The following is a 15,662-nucleotide window of genomic DNA, read 5'->3' as shown; positions in this document are numbered from 1 at the left end:
TCGCCTCGGACCAACAAAATTCTCACGAAAACTCTACTTTTCTACTTTTTATCGCTTGTTATGTTTATCAAAAAGTATGGTGTTGATATGCCTACCATCTGTAAGTGACTTTAACTGCCCGATTTTAGCTATGAGTTTTTTTTTCGAATAAATGAAATCGGACAGATGTATACACATCAACGGTAAAATTAGGCGAAATTTTATGTTTTCGTTCCTCTCTAATTTATTACAATATTTCAGAAATCTAAAAATTTCGAATTTAATTTGGCAGGCGGCCAACATCCACGAACCACGACATGCATAAGATTTTTCGGAAAGTTGTTAGAAATATTTTATTAATTGGCGATTATTATAGATACACAATCGACGGTTTAACCGACTTTGATCGGGCTCGCATCAATTTGTAAAATTTCCACTGAGGGAATGCCATTGCGATACGATGTCAATATTATAAAAGATTGAGTGTGAAGATTCGGTGATGCGGTTCTACTATCGACATATTTTTCGCTGTTTTAATTCCAATTTCAACACTAAGAATAGGGGATTGAGTAATGATTTTGAAATTTTTATTTTCATGTGACAGCTCGAGCTGAAAGCGAAGGATGCATCAACACTAGTAAAATTAACAATCTCCATACTAAGACCAAGGATGTAGACTTTGGAGAGGTCACGTAGATAGCCATTTTATTAGATACACGGGAACACACTTTTTTCATACAAAGAAATTTACCAAAAAAGTTCACAAAGATAATTTGCAAAAAAAAATGCGGCACAGGTGGTAGATGTTGAGAAAATTACTCTTAGGAAAATATGAAAATAAACGAGTCCAACAAGAACAACATTAATAAAAAAGAAAGCCGAATCGTCTGCCACCTGGTGCCGCAGACTTTTCTTTGTAAATTATCTTTGTAAACTTTTTTGTTTGAAATTTCTTGCGTTTAGCCGCAGAATGCGTCACCAAAACCGATATCAAGTGTTTTGGAAGTTCACCTTCCGGAACTGTGTCACCTATTCCTGTAACGGTTTTTTGGGGGATATCAGGTGTTTTGGAAGATAAACTGTTGAAACTGCGTCACCTGCGTTAAAGGTTTTTGGGGGATTATAATCTGCGTGACCTCCCCAAAGTTTAAAGCCTTGTTGAAGACTCTGAGTTTCTGGGGATCGGGTCGGGCTATAACGTCCTAACTCGTCAAAATAAAAATTTTGACCCGCGGACGTAATCTTCCATTACCTAACTATAACGGATAAGAATATGGAAAGTTCACCTTACTTGTGAACGTTATTCCGATGAAAATGCGAGTTCATAAATTACATAGAAAAGACGCCATCTTTGTGTCACATTGAACACCTTCGCTTTTTGTGATACAAGTTTAAATTTAGTTGGAAGTTTTCCGTTACACGAAAATATTGTTTGCTCTTTGCACTATGAACAATCAATATTCTTCATGTCATTCTAATAGTGATGACGAACGTACACTCTAACATTCATATATACGTCAAATTTGAGTTTAACTATTATGATAAAATGAAATCAAATTACAGCAAATGAATTGTCACTTAGACAATCACCTAGACGGCTTATTGTTGGAACACTGACCTATGTATACAATCAATCAAAAATCTGACGAAACATTTCTTTTTAGAATAATCACGTGATTCATTCAGTAAAAATTTAAAGAGGCGAGACGGGTAAACGGAGACAACGATTCGACAAGAGATAAAAACGAAAACTTTATGTGCGTAACAGTTTAATAATTAGAATGACTAATTTGAGCTAGATGCGTAGCATTGCATTGATATTAACCTTTTACGGACAGTCAAAAAATGATAAAGGTCGGTAAAGGTAAAGTAGTAATTTGCATGGCTAGAGATGAACGCAGTAGAGTTTTTACAATCTCTGTCTGAGAAAACTCTTCTCGCATCCTACCGAACGATTATCTTCAATAAACTGTCATTTTTTTTTTAAATAAAAATCTTGCAAAGACTAGAGAATTCGAAAATCCAACACCAACGCCGTTAAGGATGTTAAGGAGCGACTATTCGAAAAATTAGAATACAAAATGAGCTTAAATCTATCCAAAGATCTTTAAACGCAACGACACAATGCGATATGATGTCTTCACGGCAGGACAGTCATTAGGCTATGGAGACATGCAGTCGAACCGAACTTATAGGAAAACCTCGGTTAGCCTGTACAGGTGCCACAATTTTTGTCAGTACTTTGTGCTCTATTTTTAGATAATTTTTTGGACGTTATAGACCTTCGTAACTCTATAGGAGAATGTAGTTTAGAAACTAAGGGTAAAATCTATTACAATTTAGGACTTTTCTTCATAAAAAGACTGCTGTCACTGAATTATCTTTTCATGAACAAACTTCACTGCTGTGACATTTCATGGGAATGAACCAATGTGAAGTTGTTACACAAAAAAAATAGTACAGTGAGATTGAAGTACTGTAAAAAAATGTGTCGCCTCTACAGGCCAACCGACTGGGCGAATGACGAAATGTGAAATTCTACATTTCTAGTACGTTTCGTGGTAAAGTTATTGATGTCAGCGATCTATTTTTTGTGAACCATCTTCACTGCTAACTGCTATGATATTTCATGAAGTTGTTTCAACAGAAAATGGAGCGCAAAGAATGAAGTAGGTTGTATTTAGGTAGTGCTAAACACAAAGTATGATTTTCGACGCATGTGAACGTGCGTTAATTTGTAAGTCTAATGAAGAGGAAGAGTTAGTTTCAATTTGTTCAAAGGAAAATCGTGAATTGTTGTTTAAGTGCTGTCTGTAGAAAGTGTATTTACGTCCAATGATAAAAACAACAACTCTGGAAAATACCAGAATTTTATTTCAATTAAAATACTATAAAAAATCTTCGCTTTCCTTCATCTGTTTAACGTTCCAGCCTTCAGTCTATTTTTAGTTAGAAAATATTTTCTTTTCGTTTACTTACTCAAAAAAAGACGTTCTATATCACACCAACCAACCAGCATCAACAATATAAAAATTGATGCAAAACGAAAACATAAATCCATTTGTTTTTGATGTCGAGTTTTCAAGTGAAAAATTAATTATTACGAACAGGTGATGGTAAAAAGGTAATAATAACACATTCCGTAGGTTTTCAAATATGTATCGTTGAATTGTGAACAAACCATCAGAAACCTGTGAATATGAACGGAAGTTTTTTACTTTGTTGCCAGGTACGTCATGTCGCACTTATTACTACGTAATTGAACGTAATTTCTAAAAATGCTTACACATGCATTTGTTTTCCGTAGAGTCGAAAGTGACTTATTACACACCTAGGGAAAACGAGAAAATTGATTTACGTTTCCAAAGCATGAAAAATATGTAATGGACTCGGGATAAGAACAAGAATCTGCCGGATCAACATAATTCACATGAAAATTCTACTTTTCAACTTTTTATCGATTGTTCATTCCATTGGGCGTTTTTTGAATATTGGATTTCAGATTATTTCCGATTAAATATTTTCACTAGACTCCATTTTCAAAAATGGAACCACCACAACTGTGTTAGCTTTCATTAAAAAAATAACACTTGTAATCGTCATGTCGGTCGTTCATTTTTTAAATTTATTCTAGAGAAAAGATATAATCAAAAATGTAATACGAAACAGACAAACCTAAACATCCATTCCCCTTAAAAGCGATGAATCAATCCTGTGTAAATTTGTAGCCTACATTTGGGCGGAAAAATCTTTTGTTTTTTGATGATTTCTACGAACCAAAATATTTTTTTTTAAGTAAAACCATTAAAGCACGCACAAATGTGTTACTTTTAAGGGAAAATTTGGTTTTTGGGTGTCAACTTGACCCACTTGTAGAAACCTTTGCAGATTGTGTAAATTTGTGTAATCTGCACAGGTTTCTCTAAGTGGCATAAGTTATCCATTAACCAATTTTTCCCTTAAAAATAACACAGTTTTGCGTGTTTCAATGGTTTTACTTCTTAAAAAAAGATTTTGGTTCAGAAAAGCCATAAAAAAACGAATATTTTTCTGAATTTAGAGGCACCGGTACTTAGCTAAAATTTTAGCCTACATTTGTGTGCTCCGTCGTATTTAATTTTTGATGATATCTTTCCATCAGAATTATTTTTCAAAAATGTAACAAAATTTTCATAAACTGCTCAGTTTTCTCAGGGATGGTCAGACTTCTACAACCAAAACCAATTTTTATTAAAAGCTACCACATTCGTAGTCCTTATGCAGTGTTAAAAGAGAGTCGAAATTTTGACATATCACCCATCGAGCTCAGTTAAATTAACTGGTTTTTTTCCATGTTTATACGCTCTTTTAACACTGTATTGTGGTCGTACATTTGCAAAGGATTCAACGCTCTTAAGAGGACCGAATGTTTTGTTGAAAAGCATACATGAGGGCGTTTTTTAAGTACTGTGTTTTCGCTAATATCTTTTAACAAAAATCCTTTTTGAGTAATCTAGGAAGGCAATATAGCCACCAGAAATGTGTTACCACACCACTTCTCCTAGCACTAACACTGGATTGACAAGTGTCGCAAATGCAACGAAAACTAGTCATCTATCTTTACAAAATTTCATCAGCCCCGAATATTTTCCATGTTCATGCTAGAAGCATTGCTGTGGTGTTACTTTTCAATAAAAAGACATTTGTTTGTTTGACCAGTTTTAAGAAAACTTAGAAATTTATGGACATTTTGGAAAACTGTTAACTTTTCTCAGAGCTAGTCAAACTGCCACAATCAAATCTATTTTTTAATGTAAGCCAACACGTTTATTGTGTGGTCTATCATTTTTCAAAATTAATTTTTTTAAAAGAATATTTATCAGCGAAAATACGGTGTAGACTCAGATTCAGGTAAGTATCCATAATCACCTAACAGTAGCATCGCAGCATTGCTTCTGGAAGACGATTTTATGTGTGAAAAGCAAAACACCTAGCAGGGTAATAGAAAAAAATAAAGTAGTACTTTAATCGAAGCATGCGAATATTTCCATAACTTTTTTCCCTTATGTCATTGCAAAATTACCGTTAAAGCTGCTAATGGTATCATTGGTATATAAAAACTACTCTATTTGACGTGGTAAAACCTCTATTACCCTGCTAGGTGCTTTGGTGAAAAGCAAAATTTACATTTTCATCTAGTTATGGTGAGTTATGGGCTCGTCAAATGATAGAAATTTTGCTTCTCATGACCGGAATTAGTTGATCCGGGCCGAAGGCGAGTGAGAAGCAATTAGTGTCAATTAAAAGTCAACTCAACATCTACTCAGCATAATATAGTTGGAATCTAAATAGTCTAAGGGCCACTGAAAGACCTACACCTATAAAAAATTTATTCAGCACAGCTGAACATTTTTTTTGAGACGGGACAAGTACAAATGTGTAACGTAGCAGTATATATTTACAACTAAATTGCATTAATATTCAGCTAAGCTAAGCATAATTCCTTCTATGTTGTACATTGTTTAGCTCAACAGTACAATAGTACCGTTCAACTATCAAGAAAAAATGTAATGCTATACTGTACAAATTCGGGACAAGTACATTTGTTAACACAGCAGTACAATGTACAGCTTAGCTGAACTTAGTGCGGCCATTACAGGCCTCTCACACCTCCTTATTTCCTTGATTTTCCTTATTTTTATGAAAACCTCCTTATTCCTCCTTATTTTGATAAGAAATCCTTATTTTCCTTATTTTTCGCAGATTTTACTTCGCTGCGCGGCAAATATTGATTTTAAAATTACTTTTATTATTTTACACAAAGAACTCTAATAGAAAAGTGAAGTGGTGGCGCATTGTCATTCCAATATAATTGATTTACTGGACTTACCATGTTTTATTGTGGTTTCCTTCTCGAGTATCACTTATAAGGCAAAGATTTTTAAAATGAAATGGAATGACTCCTTTATGCCCCTTTCAATTTTAAAGGACACTGTTTCACATTTTTTTTAAATTTCTTATTTTCGGACTTATAGAGACCAAGCCAAAGTAAATGGCATTACCTCGAAAAGGGGTTGCAAAAATGGTTTTTTTTTTTTTATATAATTGAAGCAAGAGACGCAAGAGACACAATACACAAATGTTGGTTATGATCACCGGTTAGTACCGAGATTAACCTTAGGAACTTATATTCGAAAATAAGGTCGATCTTCAATTGAAATTGGAGGCTTGTATTAAAAGAGTTCTGCGAAACTTAACCATAGCAAAAAAAGTGGACAATCGCATCATATGGAAATAAAACCCCATGACTGTTTGTTCTATTGCAAGCTTAGTAGCATAGTGCCTACTGAATTTTCCATTACAATAAGTGACTCAAGTAAGCTTTCAGCAAGATTTCTTAGATAAAAATCCGCTGAACGTATTCTGTAAAGATCCCATCAGAAGGTGTCGGACAAAATATATATATAAAAAAAATTGTGCACCCCCGTGAAACAGTTCGAACCTAAAGCCTCTGCTAATCAAATTGGTATGTGCAAATATTGATTGCAATCTTTAGTCTATAGACTACTAAACTTTCGAACCCTATTATGGTTCGATAAATATCAATTTTCGTTGCCTGAAGTCGAGTAAACTCGGTACACTTCAAAAAACATGAAAAACCGATTTTGTACTTTTCGAACAGACACTTACAGTCAATACCCTCTCTAGCAAACAAACTGCTTTTATTAAGGTGGTGAAAGAATCAAGTCGCTTTTTCTATTTACATTTAGATTACAGTGTTTGTAGAATACAAAGAAATAAGGTGTGAATTTGACACAGAGAGCTGAGAGTTTGGTTGCTAGAGAGAGTATTGTTACAGTTCATGACAAATTCGTTAAATTTGTAAAATAGCGAAAATTTTAAGTTGAAAAATTTGTATTTTTCTCCTTATTTTTCCTTAATTTCAATTAAAATTTCCTTATTTTTGAGCTGAAACCTCCTTAATTCCTTAATAAGGAGTCCGGAAATAGAGTGAGAGGCCTGCCATTATGTAGAATGTACATATATGCTGACAGTAGTGTTCAGTTGTCCTGTAAAATAGTTCTGCACAGTTACTATCATCAAAAAAAAAAATTTTTTGGTGTAATATACAAAGTGAGGTCCAGAGCATATTAAAGTGTGGCTGCTAGGACTTTCGCGCCGCGTCATTCGGAATAATTGACAAAATGACACGTTTTGTATAAGGAAAATGTCACTTTGTTGGTTATTGTGAATGACACGGCGCGAAATTCCTCAACACCACGAGTTCAACGAGCTATCACACGTTACTGCAGTTTCAAAATTGGCCGAGATATTGAACTTCGAAATATTGATGTTTGTATGAAAATAAGCAAAATTTCGTTTTTTCAGATAACTCAAATTGGCTATGTTAATTAGTTAGTTCCTATGGAAAAGTGCGATTTCGTAGCTCCTAGGCGTTTCTCTAGAATTTTTTTTGGCCTAATTCTTGCTTTGACGATTTTTGCGTACAAGCGCAGAAGCGTCATCTACAGTTGTTTTGGAAGTATGCCCAGGGACTTGCGTCACTTTTACTCTTTGAGTGTTTTTGACTGATATATTTTAACTGGGATATTTGAATCCCTAAATTCTGAACACGAATGAAGAAACGAAATGTTTTTGCAAAGTACAGGGTGGTCCCAAAACTAGATCTTGATGAAAAAATCTTATTTGAAGGCCTTTGCAAAATTTTCTGCGTATACCGCCCGGATGGGTCTTTTGGCATACACTGTGATGAACTTTATAAAAAACCATTCTATCTCAAAAGCACTGAAAGAATTTCATTTCATTTATTTCAGTTTTTGTAGAGTTTACTTAATCACAAAAAAACATCTGACTAGCTCTAGTATAATGTAAATCAATTCAAAACAGGCAGCAAACATAACAGGCAGATTGGCGGCTTAGATGTGAGTAGTAACCGTCTCCACACTTACTTTATCTTTCCGTTTGAAATTTTATCTTGTTTTTCGTACAAAATCTTTTACTTTATTCGGTTTAACATACCCTTTAAGGAAGATGTAGGACACTAGAACTTCTTAGTTTTTTTATTGTCTTCGTTGTCGATTTGTTTGTGGCTGTAAAATGAACGAAGATCCAAGACGAAACCAATAATTTAACAAATTTTAAAACAAAATTTATTTTCGGGCTTAAGGCAATGTGTTTCTGGAATACAAAAATAAAATGTTCGTCTAACAGGCAACAAATGTGTGTCATCGTAAACTGTCACGTCCACACGGACGTTGGTATCAATCCTTCTTTGCTGGTACCCGGTGGTGTTAGCACTTCTTCCCACAAAAACTGGAATGGCATGTCGACTAGGTGACCCTGTGAATGAAACGGTAAACTCATGAGAATCCTGGACTCTAACGGTGCCTTCGTTTCCACTTTACTTGTAATCGTTTCACTTGCATTATGGCTGTCTCTGGATCGGTTTTACATATTGGCTTCTCTTCCAAATACTTTTTCAGGCTCACAAAACTGGTCACGGCATCCGTTGGAATGCACTTGAAGACTTCGTCGTAGATTCGCGTATTTCGTTTCGATGTGCGCAACCAAAAGCCATTCCAAAACGAATCAATTGTCGGGTCAATCAAATTGATTGGTACGCGCTCCGGATCCGGTTCAATGAGACCTATACAAGCGGTTAGCATTAGATCGTGGACACATCTGCAGCTTAGTCAGTTTAATGGATCATTTACCCAAATGCTCTTTGAACAGAAACCGACGCAATTGACCGGAAAAGATTCCAGTCGGAAATGGTTCGCCATTCATGCGTCCCTCTTCGAACTCCTCATCGGTTATGATCACCGCAATTTCGGAATCTCGTTTACCGATCAAACTTCGATCGTTTATGTTCGCCGATCCGCAGATCACCACTTTATCGTCCGAAATTAACAGTTTCGAATGTACGTATATCAATTCGGTCACCGGGCAGCCGTTCAATACGTCGTGCGTGCGCAGACTGTGGAAGGAAATGTACTCACTGGGATCGCGTATGCCAATCGCTTTGAGACGGGAAATTATGGAACTCTTTCCCCTACAGATCGAAGCGTAATTCCAATGTGTTATCGCTCTGATGGCATTGCCTACGGTGGAGAGAGAAGAGGTAAAGTGTTGATTATCAGTTGTCGTACAACAGCATGGACTTTCCAGGCACACTCTCTGGCTGATCACTCAAGCTGGTTCACTTAGATTTGTAAAGAAGAAGAGGTTGAAAGAAGTTGCTTCGTCCACTCACCTGTGGTACCACCTACATCCCCTTCGAACGCCGGCAGCAACGGTAAGACCACATAAACTCGGAAGACTTTTTGTTCTCTAAATCAACGAGAGAACGGAGAAATTTTTAAAAATGGTCCGGTCATTAATACCTTTCCGGACTCACTTGTACGCCCTAACGATTCGCTTAAATAATGTGTCGGCAATCTGATTGCGTACGGCTGGCGTGCCTAAATCTAAACTAATGAAAAACTGGTTCTCGATGTAAATGTAGTGCTGTGCTTTGGTGATGGTCTGGATGTATGCATCATGAATGCTTTGTTCGACAACGTCTTGTTCGATAAATCCACAATTCCAACTGGATACGCTGCGCAGAACCTATAACAATGCGAGTTTTGATTGGTTCGAGGTGTACCGATGAATCGAATTTCGAGAATCCACTCACTTGGCAAGTTACACGCTGGAGAGGTACGGGCAGGAATTTTTCTGAGACTCTTATGTCCACGTAGCTTTTTGGCAGAAGGTACGGATATGCCTGCGAAGGACAGTTTTTCTTTGATTAACCAAACCTTTCGGCGAAAGGAACGTACGTCCGTTCTGATCTTTTTTCCGTTTTATTTTCAGTTAAAATTGCTATCAGACTTACCGGATTCTCACGAGCCTTTTCCAGCTTAACAGCATTCCACCGTTGTATGAAATGTCTGGATATGTCACGAGCGGAAGCGCCAGCTGAAATGATTTTCGAACGTAAAGTGCATAGAAAAACGGTATAGCCTTTTACTCACCAACAACAGCTCCAATATCATGCCAAGGCATCCTAGGCGTCTGCGTTCGATCAACAATGTCCACGTACGGCGCTTCCAGATTCACCAAATCTTTGATGATAAAATTTACGTAATCTTTGCCTACCCAGTACTTTGCATTCCCGTCCAGTGTGCCCATGATCGCTGTTTGGAATGGAATCGGATCGGTGTATTCCTTGCCCTTTTCCGCTTCTGTAAAGCAAAATGTTTTCCCTTCAGCATGGTCCTCAAATCGGGTGGAACAATGAGACCAACCTTTCAGTTCGTCGTTCGTGAAGAACATACTCTTATCGGGTTTGTGCTGTTGCTGCTGTTGATCGTCAGTTGGAGATTCCAGATCAGTCGACGTAACCCGTGCCATAAAAGCTTTCTTTCCCTTTTCTTTCATGTCCTTGAATTTATTCAAAATATTCCGTCGCTCCATCTCCGGTGTGTTCCTCTTCGTGTTCTCTGGTAACGGTTCTGCTGGTAATTTTATCATCAAGAGTCGATCGCCCGGTTCGAGTACTGGTCGATTCGAACAATCTGGCCTGTGAAGCGAAAATTAATTGTCGCACCAAAAAAACCTTTGTCCAAAGACAGGTGTATGTCGTTCCGCTTGGGCTGACGTTTTCGTTGGCTTATTTAGTGGGCTACCCTTTATGCTATCACATTCTGGTTCAGGTTTTGTGCTGCTCAATCACCCCAAAACTAGTCAACCGGAAGCTTACACTGGGAAGATTGTTAAAGCTTCCATTTAACTACAAGTTGATGCAAGCTTCCGATTGAAATCATAATGAACTTACGCGGCTGTCCAAACAGTCATGTTTTAAGCAGAACGTGTTTTGTGCTGAGTGCAGGTGGAAGCACTAGAAGGGGCGACATCGTCAATACCAGCATTCGATAGCACAAAAGGAAACCTCACTAAATAGTCTAACGAAAACCCAAAAGTGTGCCGTCTCTAATGACAGGCAACTCAAAAACTTACTCATCAATGCTCATGGTAACTTTTCCTGCTGTCGAAGCGGTCGGAAGATATTTGGAATTTTTGGAACTCATCGGATCCGGTTTCGATGTGGACGCAGACGTTGTGGATATGCTGCCTAGATCGGTGAGACGATGCCGGTAGTCGTCCCAGCGGCCGTAGCACAAATCGATACCGCCGATGAAGGCGTACGTCTGATCAATGGCAACAATTTTCTCGTGATGAGCCCAGAAAAATACACCAACCCTGGCGTGGTCGGGATGACGGAATACCTAGCATTAAGGAGATTGTTTCTGGTTTGATTAACTGGTACTAAATTCGACAAATTCTGAAATTCAGTTCGGTTGGAGGGGAGGGGACTCACTTTGATATTTTCGTGAGCTTCAACGAGTTTCTGCTTGCTGTAATAGCTGTTGATTCCTGTGAACATTCAATTTTTGAATGAGTTTTTCGGTGGTAAACTGATGGTAAAATTACCTAGCGCCATTTCGACCTCCTTGTACAACATTACGAATACCTTGACACCCTGATCCTGTAAGTGAAATCAAAATTTCCATAACCGCGTTTCATTCGACTTCAATACACCGCAGCAGCATACCATTCCTATCAATCAGTATGTTCCAAATTCACTATCACACTCACCGCTTTCCTTTGTAAAATCTTATCCAGCCGCCAATAATCTCCATCGATCACCGGTCGTTTCATATAAATCTCCGGACTCAACCACCAATCGGCTATGTAAATCTCCTCGGTGGCATTGTCCAGGGCATCTGCAACAGCGTTCATATAGGACGCACCATCCACAAACCAATGGGCACGCATGGACGAACGGACTGGAGCAAAGGACTGCGGAAAATTCAGGATGCAAAATTGAACGAGATGCTGAATGGGTTTTACATCAACCACTTACCATATGAGGATTGGGACAAGTGAAATCTCTGGCCTGATTGTTGGCTACCGCTTTCAAATACGTCAACCATTCCTTGGCTTTTCTTCTCGTCCAACTTTTAAGTACCAGCTCTCGATTGTTTGTCATAATTTGTAATCCGTTTCTCATGCCAGTGCTATAAATACCCGTCGACACGTCGAATCCCTGATCGAATAGGACGATGCATCTGCGACAAAATTGAGTTATCAAACGAACTATGCGCGGGCTAAACACTTGATTCTTCACCCACCTAATCGAACCATCTTTCGGTGACAGATGACCGAAGAACGTCTCCTTAACAAAAAACCATCGAGTCCGCCACTGGCCGCATATCAAATCCGTACAGAAATAATTGCACCGTATGCAGCAGGCCCGATGGAAGCAACCGAAGCAATTGCAGCCAGCCTGTCCAGGACGCGTCGATCCGGATCTCTTCATAATTGGACCTTCTTTGCCCTTTTCACCCAATGCCTTGATGAACGACAACTGGGACACCTCCAAGAAATTGACAGTTTCGTGGTGGTTTTTGTAGAGTCGGATGTTCAGCATATTGTACAGATATTCTTCCAGCTGTTGAATGCGATCCGGCAGTGATTCAACTGGAACCAATGTTTCGGGTCGATTGGGAAAGCGAGGCAATTGTCCTTTGCGTTTTTTCTTGCCGACCTTTTCATCGTCCACCTCTGGACCGTAGGTGTTGCGGAAACTTGCACGTCTTTCTTTATGACTTCGTGTTGGGAATGGGAAATTCAATGAGGTCCGGAAAACACGGAGCTGTTGATGTAGGGCGGCTATGTGTTTGTATCGTTTTTTTACTGTCCATGTGAATGGACCATGCGTCAACTGGATGGTATATCTGAAAGTCAGAGTTTTCGTTTACCATTTATGGAATGAAAAGAAGACCAAAAGAGACCTAACGTTCAGCTCTACCTATTCGAAACATTAAAATTTTCACTCACAAATTTGGATTAAGCAAATGCGTTGTGATGCTTCGCTCGTTATCGATGATCTGTACGTGTATTTCTAGGCCGGGAATGAACACTTTCCGTTGAATCGATTTAAATTTCACCGGTGGACAATAGACCGTTGTGAAAGGTATATCTGTTTCAGGTACCACACTGTCAACGTCTCCATCTTTGCGCTCAACCAAAATGGGATTATCATCGCCCATCGACAGAATTGTAACGGAATCGGGAAATGCCAGGGTTTCGTCGTACTCGGAATCGGGCGAAAACGGACCGTTACTGAAGCAGCCGGATGTGTTCTCTTCATCTTTTTGCGAGGCACTGGCGTTTCCGGAATCATCATTTACTGTGTCGTCGTCATTTAGGGCTGGATTTGATACGCCCATATCTGGAATTCGTTTAAGAAACAAAAGAACATTAGGATTTGGAGCGACCTTAGGTTAGACTCATAAAATAGACTAAACGGCCGAAAACACACGAATTTTGCGTTGCTGTGGTTTCCATTGTAATCAGATATTCCCCACAGGCTAAACAATAGTCTAGTCGATAAGGGCAAAATCAGTTGCTCAAACAGCACTTAAAATACTTCGAAAAGTATTGTAACAAGAAGAGACATAAATTTTTAGGCAAAATTTTTTTGTCTCTTCTTATTAGAAAAGGTAGCACAATTGTCGATCCCATCAACGCAAAATTGCTCGTGTGTTTTCGGCTTTAGTTCAACGCAAATTTTCAGAGAATCGCAAAATATACGGAACCGAAGTTTCGTGTGAATTTAAGTTCAGCGTTAAGTGTAAACTACTCGATTTGCAATTCTTCTGCAACTCTTTTTCCAGCGTGCATACCTCCGATGTTCCCTTTTATACCGTGCAACTCGTTTGCAACCCTTTGCAACTCTTTTGACTACATTGAACTGAACTTACGCTGCACTCGAACTCACCTGAAACTAGGGTTCCGTTTCTTTTTGCGAATTCGAATCATATTGAGTTGCTTATAATACTTTGGGTGAACTAAAAATTCTCAATGTAAATTCGCAATTTTTTTTTTCGAAACGAAAGATCTTTCATCTAATCCACCAAAATTCGTTCCTCAGAAACCTACACAAAAATTGAAAAAGTGATTGAAAGTAGCACATATTGAAAAACCTTCATCGGATCATGAGGACACTACTTTCGGGCGAGTTCGAGTGCAATATTCTCTATAATGCAATGTTGCATATGGAATTCAGGGGAGTTGATGCGATGTGGTCACAACTTCATTGTCTGACGGCAGACCAACGGACCATACGCTGGAGGTGAATGGAAAACACTTCGAGACTGTCGACGCTTTATTTACCTTGGTAACGCTTTCTTAGTAACAGGAGCTACTACAGTCTTCAAAAACTCATCCGGTCAAAAACACTCAACCGCAACCTTAATTGCGAATTTTACAGATCGCTGATTCGACCAGTTGTAGCATATGATAGGAAGCTTGGTGCATGACACAAATCGACGAACAGACACTTTTGTTTTTGAAAGGAGAATTCTTCGATCAATTTTTGGAGGTGTCAATGTGAACGGCAACTGGAGAAGAAGATACAACCATGAGCTGTATCAGCTTTACAAGGAGCCTGATATAGTCAAATTCATCAAAATCAATCGATTAAGATGGCTCGGTCATGTACAAAGAATGAGGAACCACTGAAACTGCTAAATACAAATTCCGATGGAAGACGCAGACCAGGAAGACCAAGAGCGAGATGGAAAGAAGCAATTGAGTCTGATCTAAAAGTACTAAGAGTGAGCGACGTTCTCCAGGCGCGGAATAGGTCCGATTGGAGAAAATTGCTGGAAGAGGCCAAAACCAATAGTAGGTTGTGGTGCCCGCCTAAGTAAGTAAGTGATGAGATGTGGTGAATATTATAGTTCGAATTTTGGGAAAGGCATTGCTATTGAAATTGCAGGTGCTATCTTGAATATGGCACTGGAAATTCACCTAAAGAAGGGTCCGTTTGATTTTGAATATTGTATTTTCAGCTTACATTATGTCTCGTTCTCGTATGTTTATTGACCAAGACTTCGCGTCGAATCAACAAAATTCACTCGAAAATTCGACTTTTTAACTTTTTATCCCGAGATATGTACTGTTTGAAACATGAAAAGTAGCCTTTTCGACGCATGTTACATAGCCTATTTTAGGTAATTTCTTAAAGAATTTTCGGGAATTTTAGAGAATTTCGAGAATTTTCGGGAATTTCGAGAATTTTCGGGAATTTCTAGAATTTTCGGGAATTTTCGAGAATTTCAAGAATTTCAAGAATTTTCGGGAATTTAATTCCTAAAATAGGCTATGCGGCATGTAGCATGTAATAGTACATTTCGTACCTAGGACTAAAAGTCTTTTTAGCGTGTGAATCTAATTCGCTAAAAAAGACTTTTAGTCCGTGGTGGCTTAGAATTCATTCACTTAATTTTGAGCAACATCCTTGCACTTTTATTTATTTCTGTTTTTGTGTTACATAACTCACAGCATTAAAGATCGTATACACTAGCTGGTCGCATATCGTGATAATAATCATGACAATCAAACCTGACCCTGAACTTGATATAACTTTCTATATGTAAATACTTCTGTGCTATCGATATCAACAAAATAATTGAACTCTGAACTGAATAGTGTTGGCAGTAGTGTTGGTCAATGTTTAAATAAAATGATTGGAAAGTGAAGAAACGCTAGGCGATACGAAACGTAACGAAAGAAGTACTAGACTTAATGGTAAGTTATCACTGATATTTAAAATAAGGGAATCGATAGTT

The 15,662-nt window shown here is 38.1% G+C and overlaps 1 protein-coding gene across 5 annotated transcripts in view; it reads right to left on the bottom strand.

The window, feature by feature from the left end:
* Positions 1–8,106: 8,106 nt before the first annotated feature.
* Positions 8,107–15,662, bottom strand: part of LOC119079018 (phospholipase D2) — a 20,296-nt gene continuing 12,740 nt past the window's right edge. For all 5 annotated transcript variants that reach the window (XM_037186792.1, XM_037186794.1, XM_037186793.1 and 2 more), the window contains exons 2-17: positions 12,865–13,258; positions 12,156–12,761; positions 11,888–12,092; positions 11,620–11,823; positions 11,455–11,509; positions 11,342–11,397; positions 10,981–11,249; positions 10,269–10,543; positions 9,996–10,205; positions 9,857–9,939; positions 9,656–9,745; positions 9,377–9,588; positions 9,233–9,309; positions 8,694–9,080; positions 8,385–8,626; positions 8,107–8,319 (exon numbers count right to left, since the gene is read on the bottom strand). In XM_037186792.1, coding sequence (XP_037042687.1) covers positions 8,218–8,319; positions 8,385–8,626; positions 8,694–9,080; positions 9,233–9,309; positions 9,377–9,588; positions 9,656–9,745; positions 9,857–9,939; positions 9,996–10,205; positions 10,269–10,543; positions 10,981–11,249; positions 11,342–11,397; positions 11,455–11,509; positions 11,620–11,823; positions 11,888–12,092; positions 12,156–12,761; positions 12,865–13,258 — 3,467 coding nt within the window. In that variant the 3' untranslated portion in view covers positions 8,107–8,217. The remainder of the gene's footprint in view (positions 8,320–8,384; positions 8,627–8,693; positions 9,081–9,232; positions 9,310–9,376; positions 9,589–9,655; positions 9,746–9,856; positions 9,940–9,995; positions 10,206–10,268; positions 10,544–10,980; positions 11,250–11,341; positions 11,398–11,454; positions 11,510–11,619; positions 11,824–11,887; positions 12,093–12,155; positions 12,762–12,864; positions 13,259–15,662) is intronic.

This window comes from Bradysia coprophila, unplaced genomic scaffold, assembly GCF_014529535.1.
Source record: "Bradysia coprophila strain Holo2 unplaced genomic scaffold, BU_Bcop_v1 contig_297, whole genome shotgun sequence".
NCBI classification, from domain to species: Eukaryota; Metazoa; Arthropoda; class Insecta; order Diptera; family Sciaridae; genus Bradysia; species Bradysia coprophila.
This window is presented reverse-complemented; position numbering and strand designations above follow the sequence as displayed.